This window comes from Coregonus lavaretus, assembly GCF_964263955.1.
Source record: "Coregonus lavaretus genome assembly, chromosome: 23".
Lineage (NCBI taxonomy): Eukaryota > Metazoa > Chordata > Actinopteri > Salmoniformes > Salmonidae > Coregonus > Coregonus lavaretus.
This window is the reverse complement of record NC_140010.1, coordinates 20,493,854-20,514,612: the sequence shown is the minus strand read 5'-3', so window position 1 is coordinate 20,514,612 and position 20,759 is coordinate 20,493,854. Positions and strand designations below refer to the sequence as shown.

At 40.3% G+C, this 20,759-nt stretch overlaps 1 protein-coding gene across 1 annotated transcript in view; it reads left to right on the top strand.

The window, feature by feature from the left end:
* Positions 1–2,108: 2,108 nt before the first annotated feature.
* LOC311099066 (contactin-associated protein-like 2) overlaps positions 2,109–20,759 on the top strand; it is a gene marked incomplete at both ends in the record, with an annotated part of 71,586 nt that continues 52,935 nt past the window's right edge. Inside the window, one exon of the mRNA XM_084139682.1 lies at positions 2,109–2,190. Coding sequence (XP_083995808.1) covers positions 2,109–2,190 — 82 coding nt within the window. The remainder of the gene's footprint in view (positions 2,191–20,759) is intronic.

The window sequence follows — 20,759 nt, the reverse complement described above, 5'->3', positions numbered from 1 at the left end:
GTGGTTAGGTTTAAAATCACATTTTAAGAAGAGACATTCAGAAATAGGCAGGGTTATTATTTTTTTAACTCTTCAAGCTCTGTCAAGTTGGTTGTTGATCATTGCTAAACAGCCATTTTCAAGTCTTGCGATAGATTTTCAAGCCAATTTAAGTCAAAACTGTAATTTGGCCAATCAGGAACATTCAATGTGGTATTGGTAAGCAACTCCAGTGTATATTTGGCCTTGAGTTTTAGGTTATTGTCCTGCTGAATGGTGAATTTGTCTCCCAGTGTCTGTTGGAAAGCAGACTGAACCAGGTTTTCCTGTAGGATTTAGCCTGTGCTGACCTCTATTCAGTTTATTTTTACCCCCCCCCCCCCCCCCAAAAAAAAAAAAAACTCCCTAGTCCTTGCCGATGAGGAGCATATCCATAACATGATACAGCCACCACCATGCTTGAAAATATGATGAGTGGTACTTAGGGATGTGTTGTGTTGGATTTGCCCCAAACATAATGCTTTGTATTCAGGACAAAAAGTGAATTTCCACATTTTTTGCAGTATTTCTTTAGTGCCTTATTGCAAACAGGATGCATGTTTTGGAATATGTTTTATTCTGTACAGGCTTCCTTCTTTTCACTATGTCATTTATGTTAGTATTGTGGAGTAACTACAATTTCGTTGATCCATCCTCCGTTTTCTCCTATAACAGCCATTGAACTCTTAACTGTTTTAAAATCACCATTGGCTTCACGGTGAAATCCCTGAGCGGTTTCCTTTCTCTCCGGAAAATGTGTTAGGAAGGACGCCTGTATCTTTGTAGTGACTGGGTGTATTGATACACCATCCAAAGCGTTATTATTAACTTCGCCATGCTCAAAGGGATATTCAGTATCTGCTTTTTTATTTTATTTTATTTTTTCATCTACCAATAGATGCCCTTTGCGAGGCATTGGAAAAACTCCCTGGTCTTTGGGGTTGAATCTGTGCTTGAAATTCACTACTCGTCTGAGGGACCTTACAGATTATTGTATATGTGGGGTACAGAGATGGGGTAGTCATTAAAGAATCATGTTAACCACTATTATTGCACACAGAGTGAGTCCATGCAACGCATTATGTGACTTGTTAAGCACATTCTTATTCCTGAACGTATTTAGGTGTGCCATGACAAAGGGGTTGAATACTTATTGACTCAAGACATTTCAGCTTAATTTTTTTAATGAATGTGTAAACGTTTCTAAAAACAAAATTCCTCTTTGACATTGTGGGGTATTGTGTGTAGATTAGTGGCACAAAATATACATTTAATCCATTTTAAATTCAGGCTGTAACACAACCAATTGTGGAAAAGTCGAGGGGTGTGAATACTTTCTGAAGGCACTGTAACCCCCAAAATAGTGTTGTTTGACTCCATATGAGTTGAATTAACTTGTGATTATATTGTGAGAGTAAACATTACTCTAAATAAATCACTCTAGAATAGGCCTACTGAACAACACTGCAGAAAGTTAAAGAAGTAACAATTATGCAGACTGAAACGCAATGACGCAACACTAAATTGAGCATATACAACTCTGAAAATATAACTCTGTATGCTTTACTCTTTTAGACTAGGACCAAATGTTATATGTGGCAGAGTAAAATGTTCTCCTCCTTAATTTCATTTCACCGACGCGTGTCCCCTTGTGTATGTTTGGTGGACCATACCATCATCACCGAAATAAAGGGGAACAGCAAGGCAATTTCCAATTCAGTCCCTGGACAGCGACTCCTCTGTCTGTCCCATCATAATTAGAAAGCTAGTATCCGTCAATGCAGTTAGAGCTAATGGGGCAGTGGAGTGAAAAAACATGTTTCATGAGGATATTCTTTGAAAAAGAGGACCGTTTTTGTCAAGTGTTCAGTTTTGCTGGGTGACACGAGAGGTAGCGAATATTGCGCACCAGCGTGTAAGCGAGCCATAGCTTGGTAGCAGCCACTTTCAATATTGCTAATAAAGCCCTATCTGGATAGCTGTCTTCAGCTTGTTTCCGCCTATAGAGGCGGGTTACTATACGAAACATCCATAGGCAACGGAAAACAACAACTTGCCACAATTTCCATTGTTTCAAGCTCTAATTGAAGATGCTTCCTGGACCGGAGCTAACATTACTGCTCTGGATCTTCAGTTGCATCAGCAGCCTCAGCTCAGCATCTTCAGCATCCAGTAAGTAGGCTAACACACACTATGATATGCCCTGAGCTTCGTTGCTTTGTGCTCTTCTTGTGCAGGACCAGGACCAGGACCAGGGCATTCATTGCAGGCAGAGTGTTATGCGTCAAAGTGTTTAACACTTCGGCATCAGACCTGATTGGAACACATGGCAGAAGAAGAATACCGGTGTTTTCAGTGCTTAAACGGATAATCGTCTGTTATTGTATTTATTTATGGGGATAAGGCTATGCAGATTATTAGGCTACATTTGACCTGCCTCCTTGTGTCGTTCGTAGATCCTATAGATAATTCTGAATGGCTACAGTATAGGCTACGTTTGGTCGGTGTCAAAATAATCTTCCTCCTTGATAGATGTTTCTGCAGTTTTGTTACGGGAGAGTGCGGTTTTATTACAGTGCACGGCAATATAGTTTATTTTTACTGAAGGCAAATTTGAGTCTCCAAAAAGTTTATTTAAAAATGCAATTAAAACGGTATAGATCAGGACACCTAGTGTCGTTTTATTCTGTGATAAGTAATGAGTTAATGAAGCTTAATCATTAACTTACATACACACATATGAAGGATAGCTATCATAATAATAAGCATGTGTTTTAGGAAGTACCCTTGTTAGCATGCTTTACTCTTTATTGCTAAACTTGTCTAACCTAACATAGCAGGCATAAAATAAACTAGATTGATACAGATCTATTGATGGCTGGGTGAGAGTGCTGGTCCCATGTGACATGCACTTTAAATGGAACTGTTAAACATTAAGACCTGTACAAGCAAAGTAATTATTTAACAAATATATCTATACTGAACAAAAATATAAATGCAACCAAGTGTTGGTCCCATGTTTCATGAGCTGAAATAAAATATTTTGTGCACAAATTTGTTTAAATCCCTGTTAGTGATCATTTCTCATTTGCCAAGATAATCCCTCCACCTGACAGGTGTGGCATATCAAGAAGATGATTAAACAGCATGATCATTACACAGGTGCACCTTGTGCTGGGGACAATAAAAGGCCACTCTAAAATGTGCAGTTTTGCCAGTACGTCCAACCTAATGACCGCAGACCATGTGTAACCACGCCAGCCCAGGACCTCTACATTTACATTTTAGTCATTTAGCAGATGCTCTTATCCAGAGCGACTTACAGGAGCAATTAGGGTTAAGTGCCTTGCTCAAGGGCACATTGACAGATTTTTCACTTAGTCGGCTCGGGGATTAGAACAAGCGACCTTTCGGTTACTGGCACAACGCTCTTAACCACTAAGCTACCTGCCACCTGCCGCCACTACATCCGCCTTCTTCAGCTGCAGGATCGTCTGAGACTAGCCGCCCTGACAGCTGATGAAACTGAGGAGTATTTATGTCTGTAATAAAGCCCTTTTGTGGGGAAAAACGAATTCTGATTGGCTGGGCCTGGCTCTCAAGTGGGTGGGCCTATGCCCTCCCAGGCCCACCCATGGCTGCGCCCCTGCCCAATCATGTGAAATCCATAGATTAGGGCCTAATTAATTTATTTCAATTGACTGATTTCCTTATATGAACTGTAACTCAGTAAAATCATTGAAATTGTTGCATGTTGCATTTATATTTTTGTTCAGTATATTTTTGTGTGGATGTTTCTGTTTACACGTGTACATGTGCAAGAGAGATTACGATGCCCTGAAATGAGAGCATAGAAGTCCCAGGACAGCAGTAAACAGACAACCAGATAAACTGAAATAAAACAAAAAATAGATCACATAACTCAGTGCTATTTGGCACTACATTTGGCTATTTAACAGACATTACATAGTGGTGTACATCTTCGCCACACACCCCTCCCCTTCTTCTTGTCTCAACATTTTTAATTATACACAAGACACTTTATCTTCACACATTTTAGCTGCTTTTCACCGACAGCTGAAACTCAACAATCAGCTAGTCCTACATTTGCCGCATGCGCTGCCCAAAGGGTCTGAATACTTTCCGAATGCACTGTAGACAGGAGTAATTAGGAATTTTGGCAAATGTATTTCCCTGTTGGACACGCTGCCTATGCCTGTCTGACACTTGGCCTTAGTGTAACGGTAACCCATGTTCATATTTGAGGAACAGAGGGAGGGATATTACATGTAATTTCTGTCATACTGTATAACTGCCAATAGTCTGCCAAGAACTAAGAGGGAAGGATGATTAGCTCCTCCAAATGAAGCCATAAAAAGCTCTGTCAATTCTGTATATTCAAGAGGTTGTGTACATTGTGGTAAAGTGTTCAGAAGTTTTGCCCTCGCCGTTCTTTCAGTGCGAAATAAGTTTGTTTCAGTGGCAAATTGAGAAACACGCAGACAAATTAGAAAAGCTATGCCCAGACTCAGTGAACACAGCCTGACCATTGACACTGGACTTCACAGGCAGAGCTGACTGCAGGCTGTGCTCACTGAGGTAGAGAGACCTCACTAACACTGTGTGAAAACTATTCCATGTGAGGTTTAAAGAGTGAGTGTACCAAATATGTGACCTCTTGCCACATCATAAGGATACATTTTTCTTAACACTCCAAATATACACTTCTAGTTGCTGTTATCATTATCGTCACAACTTGCGTTTGCAATGTTCCTTCAGTTTTCATAAATGAAACGGAGGGAGAGAGAAACAGGGGGAGAGAGAAACAGGGGGAGAGAGAAACAGGGGGAGAGAGAAACAGGGGGAGAGAGAAACGGGGGAGAGAGAAACAGAGGGAGAGTGGCTATAAGAGCTACTAAACACATTTAATTGCTTTCCTCCAGCAAGCACTGACCTTTCACTACTTGTATGAGTAGAGAGGCAGAAAGTTTTGATTTAATGAAGGTTGGATTTCACCATTCTGAACGTCTCAGATCAGATGAAGCTGGAAGCTACCTGGTTACCGTAACTACATATGTATACTGAGTGTGTTAGACTAGAGCAACATTGAAATCCAAATGGTGAAATTCTATGGAAATATGATTGGATTTTAATTGTAGCAGTTTCCCTGACCGATTATTATGTTATTTAAGTGATTTACATGGTTAAATAAGGGTTAGTAAATTAACATGGTAAAACCAGATTAGTGCTTTTGCTAGTACCTTCTGTCAGTAGCTATGTTTTCATTAACTTTTCCAGTTATTTTTTTCTTGACATTTAGAAAGTTTGCATAGAAAATAGATTAGACAATGCCTGCTAGGGTGCGTTTTTCCATTTAACTATATTGTGTCGGTAAACGTAATGATGTCACACCTAAAAAAAACACTTTTGCAAAAACCTACAGTGTCAAATAAAAATGTAGTGGTTGAAGTGTTTCCATTACCCATTAAGGCAAATTGCGCATTAATGAATTGGCGACAGCATGTATGCCCTCCCACCTATCTGTTTCATGTCTCAGGTATCCCCGAAAGCCAGCATGGATAGATTGCAATAATTTACTAATATTTGCTTTATGTTCTAATAATTCTCATGTACCAACGTATCACCACGATCCGTGCCATGGTGAAACTTGCACTCCTGTAAATCTTAAATAATTGGATGGTAAAACTTGCCAGCCAACCAGAAAAGCAAGGCGATGCAATTCAGGCATTCTTGAAAGTCAGGACAATCCTTGTCCTGCAAAGAAACATTATTTTTATAGTTGCATTTTTTTATTTTGCAAGCAGTAGACATTTGGAATGAAATGTGGAGTGGAGATTTATAGTTACGTGGTGACATCACCTTCAAAATGATTTGGCAATCATAATTTATTCGAAAAACACAGTTTCCATCATCATTTGTCACAATAAAGAAAGTTACAAATCCACCCATGTCGAACGGATAAAAATGTTGTTGATCTTTAGAAAATGTATCCTGTATCTGCTGTTTCCATTACACGTCGCAATTTTTTTTGCAATGTTGCTTTCGTCGAATAAACCTGGGTCAATGGAAACCTGCCTAATGAGAAGGGAAGCCCTTGACTTCCATTGATGTCTCTGTGTTGACCTTTTGGGATTTGTAGTGACCTCTGGGACATAAAGACCGACTCATTGTGGCCACATGTCACATTTGTGTGTCAAGTTTCTGGTCCCCTCCCCCATGTCAAACACTTGGATTAATTATTAAGGGGAGAAGGTGACATCACCATAACTCTCATTTTAATACACCAATGGTACAGTGAGGGAAAAAAGTATCTGATCCCCTGCTGATTTTGTACGTTTGCCCACTGACAAAGAAATGATCAGTCTATAATTTGAATGGTAGGTTTATTTGAACAGTGAGAGACAGAATAACAACAAAAAAATCCAGAAAAACGCATGTCAAAAATGTTATAAATTGATTTGCATTTTAATGAGGGAAATAAGTATTTTACCCCCTCTCAATCAGAAATATTTCTGGCTCCCAAGTGTCTTTTATACAGGTAACGAGCTGAGATTAGGAGCACACTCTTAAAGGGAGTGCTCCTAATCTCAGTTTGTTACCTGTATAAAAGACACCTGTCCACAGAAGCAATCAATCAATCAGATTCCAAACTCTCCACCATGGCCAAGACCAAAGAGCTCTCCAAGGATGTCAGGGACAAGATTGTAGACCTACACAAGGCTGGAATGGGCTACAAGACCATCGCCAAGAAGCTTGGTGAGAAGGTGACAACAGCGATTATTCGCAAATGGAAGAAACACAAAATAACTGTCAATCTCCCTCGGCCTGGGGCTCCATGCAAGATCTCAAGGCAGCTGGGACCATAGTCACCAAGAAAAGAATTGGTAACATACTACGCCGTGAAGGACTGAAATCCTGCAGCGCCCGCAAGGTCCCCCTGCTCAAGAAAGGCCCGTCTGAAGTTTGCCAATGAACATCTGAATGATTCAGAGGAGGAGAACTGGGTGAAAGTGTTGTGGTCAGATGAGACCAAAATCGAGCTCTTTGGCATCAACTCAACTCGCCGTGTTTGGAGGAGGAGGAATTCTGCCTATGACCCCAAGAACACCATCCCCACCGTCAAACATGGAGGTGGAAACATTATGCTTTGGGGGGGGGGGTTTCTGCTAAGGGGACAGGACAACTTCACCGCATCAAAGGGACGATGGACGGGGCCATGTACCATCAAATCTTGGGTGAGAACCTCCTTCTCTCAGCCAGGGCATTGAAAATGGGTCGTGGATGGGTATTCCAGCATGACAATGACCCAAAACACACGGCCAAGGCAACAAAGGAGTGGCTCAAGAAGAAGCACATTAAGGTCCTGGAGTGGCCTAGCCAGTCTCTCTAGACCTTAATCTTATAGAAAATCTGTGGAGGGAGCTGAAGGTTCGAGTTGCCAAACGTCAGCCTCGAAACCTTAATGACTTGGAGAAGATCTGCAAAGAGGAGTGGGACAAAATCCCTCCTGAGATGTGTGCAAACCTAGTGGCCAACTACAAGAAACGTCTGACCTCTGTGATTGCCAACAAGGGTTTTGCCACCAAGTACTAAGTCATGTTTTGCAGAGGGGTCAAATTCTTATTTCCCTCATTAAAATGCAAATCAAAATATAACATTTCTGACATTCTCTTACCTAATTTAAATAAGTACTACCTTGTAACCAACATCGGAGAAGGCGTGTTTGAGGGGCGTGGTTTATATAGCTAGATAGCAACTCCACTGGTGCCAAAATGTGACTGTAGGGGGTCGGCAAATATAATTCAAAGTTTACCCTATTCATCTATGGCAAAGATACTTATAATGAACAAAAATGTAAACGCAACATGTAAAGTGTTTCTGCCTGTAATAAAGCCCTTTTGTGGGGAAAAACTCATTCTGATTGGCTGGGCCTGGCTCCCCAGTGGTTGGACCTATGCCTTCTCAGGCACACCCATGGCTGCGCTTTTGCCCAGTAAGTGAAATCCATAGATTAGGGCCTTCTATGAACTGTAACTCAGTGAAATCTTTGAAATTGTTGCGTGTTGCGTTTATATTTTTGTTCAGTATATGTGTTTCTCCTTTCATCTATGTCTGGTGTTAGCTAGTTACTGGCTAGCTAGGTCTTCAGCCAGCATGGAACAAAAGGGGAGGAAGGGTTGTTAAAAACTCTGATGCAGTTGTCAAGTCAATATCCATCAATGCTGCTGTGAACCGCATCACAAGAGACATGCCAAAAAATAAAAGAATGATATCATAGGTGCAATTTCAATGTTGTTTGAGTTACTTTGTGTATCACCAAATTAGCCTGTGCTGGTCAGTCAAGGCAAGCTCATGAATATAAGTTCCCCGCCCACTCGACCTGTCTTTTCAAACTTCCTGGTAGTTAGCCATGAAAGAAAAAGTAATTTTCAGAATGACTGTTCAGGACCTTAAAAAAAGTGGATTGATCAATAAAAAATGCAATTTATTAAATTCTTTATTTTTTCACCCGGGAAATTAAATCTTAGAACTAATCGCTTAATTCATCAGACTCAATGTACTTTCCCTGGCTAAAGGAATTAGATAAATCAAAATCAGAGTAATACAATTTGGCCAATTAAATAAATAAATGAAACCAGTCAACCCTCACTAAGGTAGCTCAAAGACCTGCATAGAGAAGCCATAGGGAATAGACCAAAACAAATCAGGTCTCTCTCTAGTTCACCAAACAAACTATAAAAACAGATGAATCATGCATATTTGAGGCATAAATACCTGTAATAAACTGTGCTATAAACATATGGCACAAAAGAGAGAGGATTATTACTATGTGTGAAAGAGAGAGTATGGATTTTATACTCGTGTCCAGTGACCCTCAACAACTGAATGTTAACAATAATATTGAACTGAAGCTGCTGCCTGGGTCATGTAAGTAGGGGAATAATGATTGCGTCTCCAGATAATAATATTGCTGCATATCCCCGTTTGAGAATGAACCTCTAGATTGGTGGTTTTTTGTTAGGCAAATGAGAAAGCTCATTAAGATTCTGGACACCTGCCACCATGATTTGTACCCATGTGACGCCCTTGTCGTGACCCTCCCCCCATTCTCCAGGCTCCTCCTTTTGTTCACTCTTGGTGGACAGCTCCAGAACAAAGACCTGCCCAAAATCAGCCCCCAAAATATCAATACCACAACAAACCACATTAAATCTCTAGTAAAATGTGGCCATTATTCCACAGTCACTGGCGTTGCACATATGGAGACAGCTTGGCCTCATGGCCTCTATACATGCATATCTGAAGTGATTACGCATTTATCACATTGTTGTTTGCAGTTTGATTGAGAGGGGGGGTTAAAACCGTAGGAAACACACTCCCAGTCACAATGTCTTGCCATGGCTGACTGCCGGTCATAACTCTCTGCGTGTGATTGTGAAGTGAATCATTGGGGTTTCTGAGTCCCAGCAAGAGAAGATTAAAAAGGAAGCACGCATGCACTCGCTTTCAGGCAGCAGACCTCCCCACGGATCACCAGCTTTTGACAGACCATGTTTTCGTTCAAAATCAGTATTCATTTGTGAGCAGTGCGGGCAGATGCTGTGTTCAGTATGATTGGGTCGAACAAAGAGAGGGAGCTGAGGATGGAGCTATTCAAAGTCTAGCTCAGTCATTACCACTTGATGGGGCTGTGGGTTGGAGAGGCATAATTGACAGCGTTCACAACAAAAGTAATCACCCGTATTGACTCACAACATATGGAGTGTCAGTCAGTCAGACTCCCAAGATGACTCCCAACACTGAAATCAGAGATTAAAATCAACTTTTTAACGTCATAATTTTAGGGAGGTTGTAAAAAATATATGTTTATTGTAATTAGCTCCAGTTGCGTTAGCTAAATAGTGGAAATTGAATAGCTTTGTTTACCACAAGCTTCAGAGCTTATCTTAAAGCCTGCTCCTCCTGTGAATGGAGTTATCCAAAAACATGGCCTTGTATGAAATCCATTATCAAATATAGCATGCACAATGATGTAGTCCCATATCGTATTTTGAGCTTTGTTCCGTATTAAACATGATCCTGTTTGGAACATCCTATCTATGCTATGGTGGGGATAGTTGAGTGCGTTTGAGTGTGGCCCCATTGCCTCTAAACTAAGGAGGTACATTTGGGACTAACCCTGTCTCTGGCACAGAACTCTCTTTAAAGCATCTGCTCTGGTTTACTGTTAAAAACCTGTCTCATTAATCCTTGTCCCCTTTTTATTGCACATTTTAAACCAAATGTTTTTCATACTGTAGCAGCAGCATAGTGGTTTACTGTGATGCAGCAGTGAACTATTTTTGCTATTCTTGTGTGTTAATAGATAGTTAAATGATGCATACAGATAATTGTATGAGAAAATGGTAAAAATAGTTTGAATTTGTTTTGGAGTTCACATCTAGTATGGGATGGGGGGCAAAATAAGTGATAAGTGAAACAAAGCATTTTCATTGAGCTTGTAAGACATATCTCTAAGGAGACTTGACTGTACTGTAACTCGCAGATGCAATAACAAGCATTCTGTGATCTAAGATACTTAAAGAGATGACTGTACTTGGTGTAAACCTTGTCATATTTCTCTATTCAAATGAGCTTTTTGATTCCCCTCTCCTCATATCCATTCAGACTCATATTCACTGATATCTCCCCCGGCATTACTTTCGAGGAGGAGTTCATATTAAGTTTAGACACACCCACCAATTTTATGTCAGCGATATTAACATAATTATTTTCCTGGTTATTCCAGTTCTTAGAAGGCTTCCATTATTGATCAATGTCACATCCATTTCTCTGGCAGAATATCACCCGTAATGACCCCTTAGTGGGTTATGTCCTTATGGAAGTACTGTACCTGAGAAGTAATGTTCCCTATACCTCATGTGATATGGACGAATTTGAACTCCTTGACAGAAGAGTAAAGTAAAGTACCTATATAGCAGCAGTTACTGAATACAGATGTAACAAATGTATTAACACTCCTGCAAATAAAGTCCTGTGTCTAAATTGCCAATGATCGAGTGGTGTTTGTGCGTCTAGCATTGTCGTGTTAAGGAGCAGCTTCTTGAGAGTTATTTAAACACTCAAAAAGACTCATATCCATTTGCTATGAAGGACAGCAGGAGGTGGAAGGAGCGTGTTTAATTTGATGCTTGGTTACTCTCCACTAATCTCACAGGGATGGCTTCTGAAAGCTTGTTGCTTTTGTTCAAACTAATCTAAAGGCACGGAAATATAAATATGTCAATTTGACTGACATGTAACGGAGCAATATGTCATTTGAAGCTGAAGTGCTCCACCATGAATAAAAATGTGTCAAATTGTGATTTGCTGCCACATTTCAATTTTGTATCCCTGTTCTCTGATGTTTTAATGTGTTCTACAATACAGTTCAACATTCAGACATCACTCTATCAAACTTCCCAGCAGAATAAATGATTTAGCTTCTATAATTTTCCGCTTAGAGGGCTAAGACTTGGTGCTCAATGAGTAGTAGCTAATTCATTATCACAGCAGAATGAAAGTACAGTAATGGTCCCACTGAGAATAATTATTCTTAGAGCTTCATTTGCTGATATAGTGAATTAAATCTGTTCCAACACTCTTTTTCTACTTTTACATTAATCCTGTGAGCAAGTGTCCTTACGACACTTATCGGCTTTGCAGGGACCTACTGTTTAGCATTGTCGGCACGTGTGGCATCATAGTGCCATTCACTTATTGTTGAAAAATAACAGGAGAACAGAAGCCTATAGACATTTTCTCTCTCTCTCGCTCTGGAATACCATCAATACAATAGCTACCTAGTTTGACTCAGGGAAATCTTTGAACAAGGTCAATATACATAGCCTAAAGCACATACTCAATGTACAGCTGCATAGATCCATATCATTGAACACATACATTGGAGGTGACAAAATATGCCATTCCATTAGTTTAAGCGGAGGCCATGCTCCAATAACAGCTCAGCTGCAGCCACGGCTTGGGCTGTGCTAATAAGGCCCAGAAAGTCAGAAGCTCCACAATGACAGATTAAATCTAACCCATGACATATGCAGTGGTAGAAAAAGTATCCAATTGTTATACTTGAGTAAAAGTAAAGATACAGTACCTTAATAAAAAATGACTCAAGTAAAAGTGAAAGTCACCCAGTAAAATACTACTTGAGTAAAAGTCTAAAAGTATTTGGTTTATATATACTTAAGTATCAAAAGTAAATGTAATTGCAAAAATATACTTAAGTATCAAAAGTAAAAGTATAAATCATTTCAAATTCCTTATATTAAACGAACCAGACGGCACCATTTTCTAGTAAAAAATTATAATAATATGGATAGCCAGGGGCACACCAACACAATTTGCAGACAAAGCATGTGTGTTTGGTGAGTCTGCCAGATCAGCGGCAGTAGGGATTACCATGGATGTTCTCTTGATAAGTGCGTGAATTGGACCATTTTCCTGTCCTGCTAAGCATTTAAAATGTAACGAGTACTTTACACCACTGTGCTTATGTGTTTCGGTGTGACCCATAAAAAATGCTATATTATACTATGGTCTAAATACTGTAGTATTACTATATTTATATACTATAGTATTTACTGTAGTGTTTTTGCAGACATAGCTAGTATACTGCAGTATTTGCTGTAGTGTCTTTGGACAGTATATTGCAGTATTTTTGCAGACATGACTGTAGTATATTCTACACTGAACAAAAATATAAACGCAACATGTAAAGTGTTGGTCCCATCTATCATGAGCTGAAATAAAAGATCACAGAAATGTTACATACGCACAAAAAGCTTATTTCTCATTTTGCGGACAAATTTGTTTACATCCCTGTTAGTGAGTTTTTCTCCTTTGCCAAGATAATCCAGCCACCTGACAGGTGTGGCATATCAAGAAGCTGATTAAACAGCATGCACAGGTGCACCTTGTGCTGGGGACAAAAGGCCACTCTAAAATGTGCAGTTTTGTCACACAACACAATGCCACAGATGTCCCAAGTTTTGAGGGAGTGTGCAATTGGAATGCTGACTGCAGGAATGTCCACCAGAGCTGTTGCCAGATAATTTAATGTTCATTACTGTACCATAAGCTGCCTCCAACATCGTTTTTGAGAATTTGCCAGTAAGTCCAACAGGCCTCACAACCGCAGACCACGTGTAACCACGCCAGCCCAGAACCTCCACATCCGGCTTCTTCACCTGTGGGATCGTCTGAGACCAGCCACCCGGACAGCTGATGAAACTGGGTTTGCATAACCAAAGAATTTCTGCACAAACTGTCAGAAATCGTCTCAGGGAAGCTTATCTGCGTGCTCGTCGTCCTCACCGGACTGCAGTTCGGCGTTGTAACCGACTTCAGTGGGCAAATGCTCGCCTTTGATGGCACGCTGGAGAAGTGTGCTCTTCACGCATGAATCCCGGTTTCAACTGTACCAGACAGATGACCGACATTGTATGGCGTCGTGTGGGCGAGCGGTTTGCTGACGTCAACGTTGTAAACAGAGTGCCCCCGGGTGGCAGTGAGGTTATGGTATGGGCAGGCATAAGCTACGGACAACAAACACAATTGCATTTTAATCAATGGCAAATTGAATGCACAGAGATGAGATCCTGAGGACCATTGTCGTGCCATTCATCTGCCACCATCACCTCGTGTTTCAGCATGATAATGCACGGCCCCATGTCGCAAGGATCTGTACACAATTCCTGGAAGCTGAAAATGTCCCAGTTCTTCCATGGCCTGCATACTCACCAGACATGTCACCCATTGAGCATGTTTGGGATGCTCGTGATCGCCGTGTACGACAGCGTGTTCCAGTTCCTGCCAATAGCCAGCAACTTCGCACAGCCATTGAAGAGTGGGACAACATTCCACAAACAGCCTGATCAACTCTATGCGAAGGAGATGTCTCTCGGCACGAGGCAAATGGTCACACCAGATAGCAGTGGTGTAAAGTACTTTAGTAAAAATACACTTGATACTTAAGTATATTTAAAACCAAACACTGACATTTACTCAAGTAGAATTGTACTGGGTGACTTTCTTTCACTGGAGTCATTTTCTATTAAGGCATCTTTACTTTTACTCAAGTATGAAAATTGGGTACTTTTTCCACCACTGCCAGATAGTGACGGGTTTCCTGATCCAGCTGATGCATATCTGTATTCCCAGTCATGTGAAATCCATAGATTAGGGCCCAATTACTTTCAATTGACTGATTTCCTTATGAACTGTAACTCAGTAAAATATTTTAATTTGTTGTATGTTGCATTTATTTTTGTTCTGTGTGTAGTAACACCTGCCGACCAGGGTTAGCTAAAATGGCACAACTACCAGACTACGCCTTCTGTTTAATGAGGGGAACATCTCAACCAGAACATAAGACAGGTTCGTGCAATGCAACGGACCAGACAACACCTTTTGGATATAAAAATATATATATATTGTAACATTAAACGTTAGACAGGATCTAGTTCCATTAAAAGGAAACTGTATAGAAACAGAGAACAAGCAATGTTTAAAGCTTCAAGGATTAGGTTTGCTTGTTTGAGACAGAACACACATTAACAAGAGAACACAACTTACATCTGTTACTTCCACTAGATAGCTTTCTGAAATCGTGCTTTCAGAGATTCCGCTGACCAAGTTCACAAGATGACCAAACAGTGACAAATACTGTACTTCTGATGGTAGAGAAATACAGTTAAGCACTGCATTTAAATAGATATTTGGAACACAAATTACTTTACTTAGTCACCTTAGAGCAGGGTTTCCCAAACTTTGTCCTGGGGCCCCCCTGGGTGCACGGTTTGGTGTTTGCTCTAGCACTATACAGCTGATTCAAATAATTAACTCATCATCAAGCTTTGATTATTTAAATCAGCTGTGTAGTGCTAGGGCAAAAACCAAAACATGCACCCAGGGGGGGCCCCAGGACCTAGTTTGGGAAACCCTGCCTTAGAGGATGCTGCCAATAAACTGCCTGGATCTCAAACCAGGAAAGCCTCTCCAACTGAAAACAAAATAGACAGTATTGCAGTGGCTTTAAAGTGAACATCTTGAATATTGTAACATGAATAAACTCACTGATAATCAAATTCAACACATAACATTCAGAACAATCGACCACACAAAAAAAAAATTCACGACAGCATGGTCACAAAATGATTGCTCAAATAAATAAAAACCACACACAGGTACACCGCTCTCACTTGAACATGACTAAGGGGTGCTTTTATATATTCCCTGCATGGCCTCCCCTAATAAGGGTTCCCAGGGAAACACTGACAAAACCTTTGGTTCCTAGTCGGTCACTCAATATTCTTCAGTTACAAGATTGTAACGATTGAGGTTTTATTGAGAGTTATGGTGATGCTCATCTACTGTGGTACTCCGGGTAAAGAGCAGGCGGAGGCAGAGATGCAGTTCAGTTTGAGGCTTTATAGATTCATGCAATGAGAGGATACATGGAATGATTGACAGTTGAGACTTGTCTTGAGACTTGGTTGGCTTTGTATTGAGTATGGTTGATCTAAAAAGGAGACTCAGAAAGGTGCAAATAACAGGCCATAACAGCAATGAACATACAGTGCCTTGTAAAAGTATTCATCCCCCTTGGCGTTTTTCCTATTTTGTTGATTTACAACCTGGAATTTAAATGGATTTTTATTTGGATTTCATGTAATGGACATACACATAGTCCAAATTGGTGAAGTGAAATGAAAAAAATAACTTGTTTCAAATAATTCAAAAAAATAAATAACGGAAAAGTGGTGCGTGCATATGTATTCACCCCCTTTGCTATGAAGCCCCTAAATAAGATCTGGTGCAACCAATTACCTTCAGAAGTCACATAATTAGTTAAATAAAGTCCACCTGTGTGCAATCTAAGTGTCACATGATTTGTCAGTATATATACACCTGTTCTGAAAGGCCCCTGAGTCTGCAACACCACTAAGCAAGGAGATCTCCAAACAGGTCAGGGACAAAGTTGTGGAGAAGTACAGATCAGGGTTGGGTTATAAAACAATAACAGAAACTTTGAACATCCCACGGAGCACCATTAAATCCATTATAAAACATTTGAAAGAATATGGCACCACAACAAACCTGCCAAGAGAGGGCTGCCTACCAAAACTCACGGACCAGGCAAGGAGGGCATTAATCAGAGAGGCAACAAAGAGACCAAAGATAACCCTGAAGGAGCTGCAAAGCTCCACAGAGGAGATTGGAGTATCTGTCCATAGGACCACTTTAAGCCGTACACTCCACAGAGCTGGGCTTTACGGAAGAGTGGCCAGAAAAAAGCCATTGCTTATAGAAAAAAATAAGCAAAAGGCATGTGGGAGACTCCCCAAACATATGGAAGAAGGTACTCTGGTCAGATGAGACTAAAATTGAGCTTTTTGGCCATCAAGGAAAACACTATGTCTGGCGCAAACCCAACACAAATCACTCCGAGAACACCATCCCCACAGTGAAGCATGGTGGTGGCAGCATCATGCTGTGGGGATGTTTTTCCATCGGCAGGGACTGGGAAACTGGTCAGAATTGAAGGAATGATGGATGGCGCTAAATACAGGGAAATTATTGAGGGAAACCTGTTTCAGTCTTCCAGAGATTTGAGACTGGGACGGAGGTTCACCTTCCAGCAGGACAATGACCCTAAGCATACTGCTAAAGCAACACTTGAGTGGTTTAAGGGGAAACATTTAAATGTCTTTGAATGGCCTAGTCAAAGCCCAGACCTCAATCCAATTGAGAATCTGTGGTATGACTTAAAGATTGCTGTACACCAGCGGAACCCATCCAACTTGAAGGAGCTGGAGCAGTTTTGCCTTGAAGAATGGGATAAAATCCCAGTGGCTAGATGTACCAAGCTTATAGAGACATACCCCAAGAGACTTTCAACTGTAATTGCTGCAAAAGGTGACTCTACAAAGTATTGACTTTTGCATCTTCAAAGTGGTAGGCATGTTGTGTAAATCAAATGATACAAACCCCCCAAAAATCCATTATAATTCCAGGTTGTAAGGAAACAAAATAGGAAAAATGCCAAGGGGGGTGAATACTTTCGCAAGCCACTGTACATAATTAATTGTCTATTAATGGCAATAAGCAATGACAATATGCAATAAGCATATACATTTGGAAAACTATACAAATATAGCAGTAGTAAACAATGAACAGCAGAAAGGGGTGCAATGGCATGCGGCATGGTAGGCCGAAACTATAGCAGGATAATTTAATCAATGGCTACATGCATAGCATAACAAACAATATAAAGCTAAGAAAAGTAGCAAGCATAGCCATTAAGCAGGCCAAATTAGCATAACAAAGGCAATGCAGAAAAAATGCAACACTTATAAGCATGTGCCATTAACACTACAAGTACTAAAGAGAACAGATCAGTAGACTCAAAATAGCTGTTTGACTGAGCCGTTAGCATTTCGCATATCAACTATACAAAACAAACAATGGCAAGAGAGTACTCTTCTCATCCTCTTTTATAAGATAAAACGCTTGTACTCACATTTCAATGACGCCTACTGGTTGTTCTTTGTGAAAGTTGTTCGTTGCGCTCAACTACTCAGCTCTGTCTGGGTGAAAGACCCGGATTGAAAAGAGGCACCTTCGAACATGCCCATATAAATGCCTTGCAATAGAGTTATATAGAGTGCCCTCTGTCCTCCTGTGACTATAGAGATGGGTGCCCTCGAATGCCCTCCCCCGCCTCCATGTCACCGCAGGGAATTCTGTACAAAGATTAAAAACCAACCAGCAGTTCCTTTTGGCTTTACCAGTAGAAATAATCAAAATCACCAGACAACCAATAATACATACCCAGAAAGTGGCTAGCTCTACTCACACAATCATAAATCTGCGAAGTATTTTAAATTATCCTCTTTGATGATATGATATGTGACTTGAAATCCTAAGTATTTATGATTGTCAGAGTAGAGCAAGGTGTTGTCTGGTCCGTTGCATTGCTTAGAACTGTTGACCCAACTCGATAGGTGGTCTGTCAAGAACCTGTGTCTTATGTTCAGTAACTGGCATTGTCTGGTAGTTGTGCCATTTTAGCTAACCCTAATCGGCATGTGTTACTACAATATACTAGTCATGTCCACAAAAACACTACAGTAAATACTACAGTATACTACAGTCATGTCCGCAAAACACTATATGAATACTATAGTATATTAGTCATATTATAGTAAGCACTACACGATCGAGGGATACTACAGTGTGTTGTATAGAATTCTACAATATACTACACAATTCTATAGTAAGCACTACACGATCGAGGGATACTGCAGTGTGTTGTATAGAATTATCCAGTATACTACAACATTCTAAAGTAAGCACTACATGAGTACAGTGTGTAGTATAGTATTCTACAGTATACTACAACATTCTAAAGTAAGCACTACATGACTACAGTGTGTAGTATAGTATTCTACAGTATACTAAAGTTTACTACAGTTTACTACAGAATTCTATAGTAAGTATTTTTTATGTGGGCGAGGCTAGCGAGCGGTCTGATTAACATGCCACACTTCTCAGTGTATTAGCGACTCTACCATTGTGTCACTGACCTTGGCGCAGCAAAAAAACATGGGTCATCAACAAATTAAAGGAGCATTACATGGTGGACCCAATTCATTAGCCTATCCCCAGCAACATTGTCTTGCATATTTAGGAGGCTTCTGGTTTTAAATTGCTTCATAAAATGAATACATTTTGTGTCTGACTATAAGCCTTAGGCCTAGCTTGATGACAGCTAGTGGGCGTGTGGCTATAGTCACCAGTAACCACATTACCACTAATGTTTTGTGTAAATAGATATGATAATATATGCCTAGTTCCATGTGATGTAAATAGAATAAACTGCCTATTCTCCACTAAAACAAAACTCAGCAGCTCATGCACTGTTAGACAATAAATTAGTAATAAGGAAAAGGTGCTGATGTACAGAATAACCAACAGCCATTTTGCAACATTAGCTCCCCTGTAGTCATCGTGCTCAATTAATTAGTTTTCATGTAAGGCCAATGTTTGTTGATGTTGTGCTGCTGTAGCCTAAAGGCTGCTGGAATGATTCTTCCTACGTTTAAGGAAAATGTGTACTGCCAGTCCTAGACATGAGATGAGAGTGGGCCTTGCTGCTGCTGATATTGAAGGTCTTCGTTGTGCTCTTAGCAGAAATGAGGCTATCACAGGAGACTGCACTTAGGCTCTGTTGCCAAATCAATAACATCGGACTGTGTACATCTGAGACGGGGAGATCTAGGCTCAGCCCACAGCTACAGTAGATGAACAGCAGTCTGAGAAATGAGCTGTCAGCATCTAAGCCATGACTTTATGCGCCAAGGAATTCATCTGGTTCACTTAATGTATGTTCAACCATCTGGGACAATCTCACTACAACAGACGGTCATGATACAAGACTTGTCTTTGGTGTGTGGGTGTGCATACAGCACAATATTTGCTCACAGATGATGAGTGAAACTCAGTCAACACTCAGCATATGACTAATCTGGTGTATAGAAAACTTTCATAATGCCGAAGCTACAGTATTGTGATTAAGTTCTTCCACTTTCAAGTGCTGCTCTCAAAATGTTTTGACAAAATGTGTCTTGGAAAGCAGAGGGGCATTTTCTAAAACATGGCAATGTGTTTCAACATTTTCATCCACAAATAATTGTTAGGTTTCTTGGGTCTTAGAAAGTGTTTGTTGTCTGGATACTTTATTCTGTTGTGAGGGGCTACACATTCCCTCTCCACCTGTCAAAATACAAAGAGGAAATTACTTGTTTGTTTGTTATTTTGCGTTTCTATCAAATAGAAAGCATTCCCTCTTTGTCAGTCTGGGCAGACACATTGATGGAGGCAATTTTCTGTTAAACGTTAATTGAGGCAATAAAGGGAAAGTAACAAACAATCAATGTCACTCCTTAGGTACTCAGCAGTCCAGCAACATTCTGACTGTAGGTGATTCAGATGTCCACAATCACATTGGTCCTTGTCTAGTGGTCGTGTCATAAACCACGTTTCCATCCACAGTTTTTATGCAAGTAAACTCATATCGTATAAAATAAATCACGGCAGCTGTGATGAAACAGGAAGTATCGGTACAGTGCATGTTGATCTTGATGCTCCTTTCAAATAAATATCGAGGATCTTATTCTGGTGACATGATGATCGATGCTTGACTGCCGTTTGACAAATAAAAATATTATCCATAATAATCTCATCATGTAGACTAGCCTACCCTCACAGCCTACCACCCTGTATCTGCTAGCTGCTGGCTAGAGCGCACGCACCAAGACTAGAGTAGACACATTTGCTATAAACGCAACAGTTTTTGTGACTAAACTATCGGTAGAGTTCAAAATGCAATGGAAACACATTGAACTTTAGATTTTTATTCGGTACATGAAAAATTAAGCAAAAAATTACATTTTGTGTGCACTACATCATCACACAAAGCCTTTTATCCAAGTCAATTTGAAAGAAACACATCTCTGGTGGGAAAATGCGCATATTGTTTTTATGCAGATTTGAGAATATTCACATGAAAATCTGTCGCCAGTTAGATGAAAACCTAGCTATAGTCTGTGATTGCACAGGGGGATATTGACACTATTCTTGCATTATTTACCAAGCAGTTG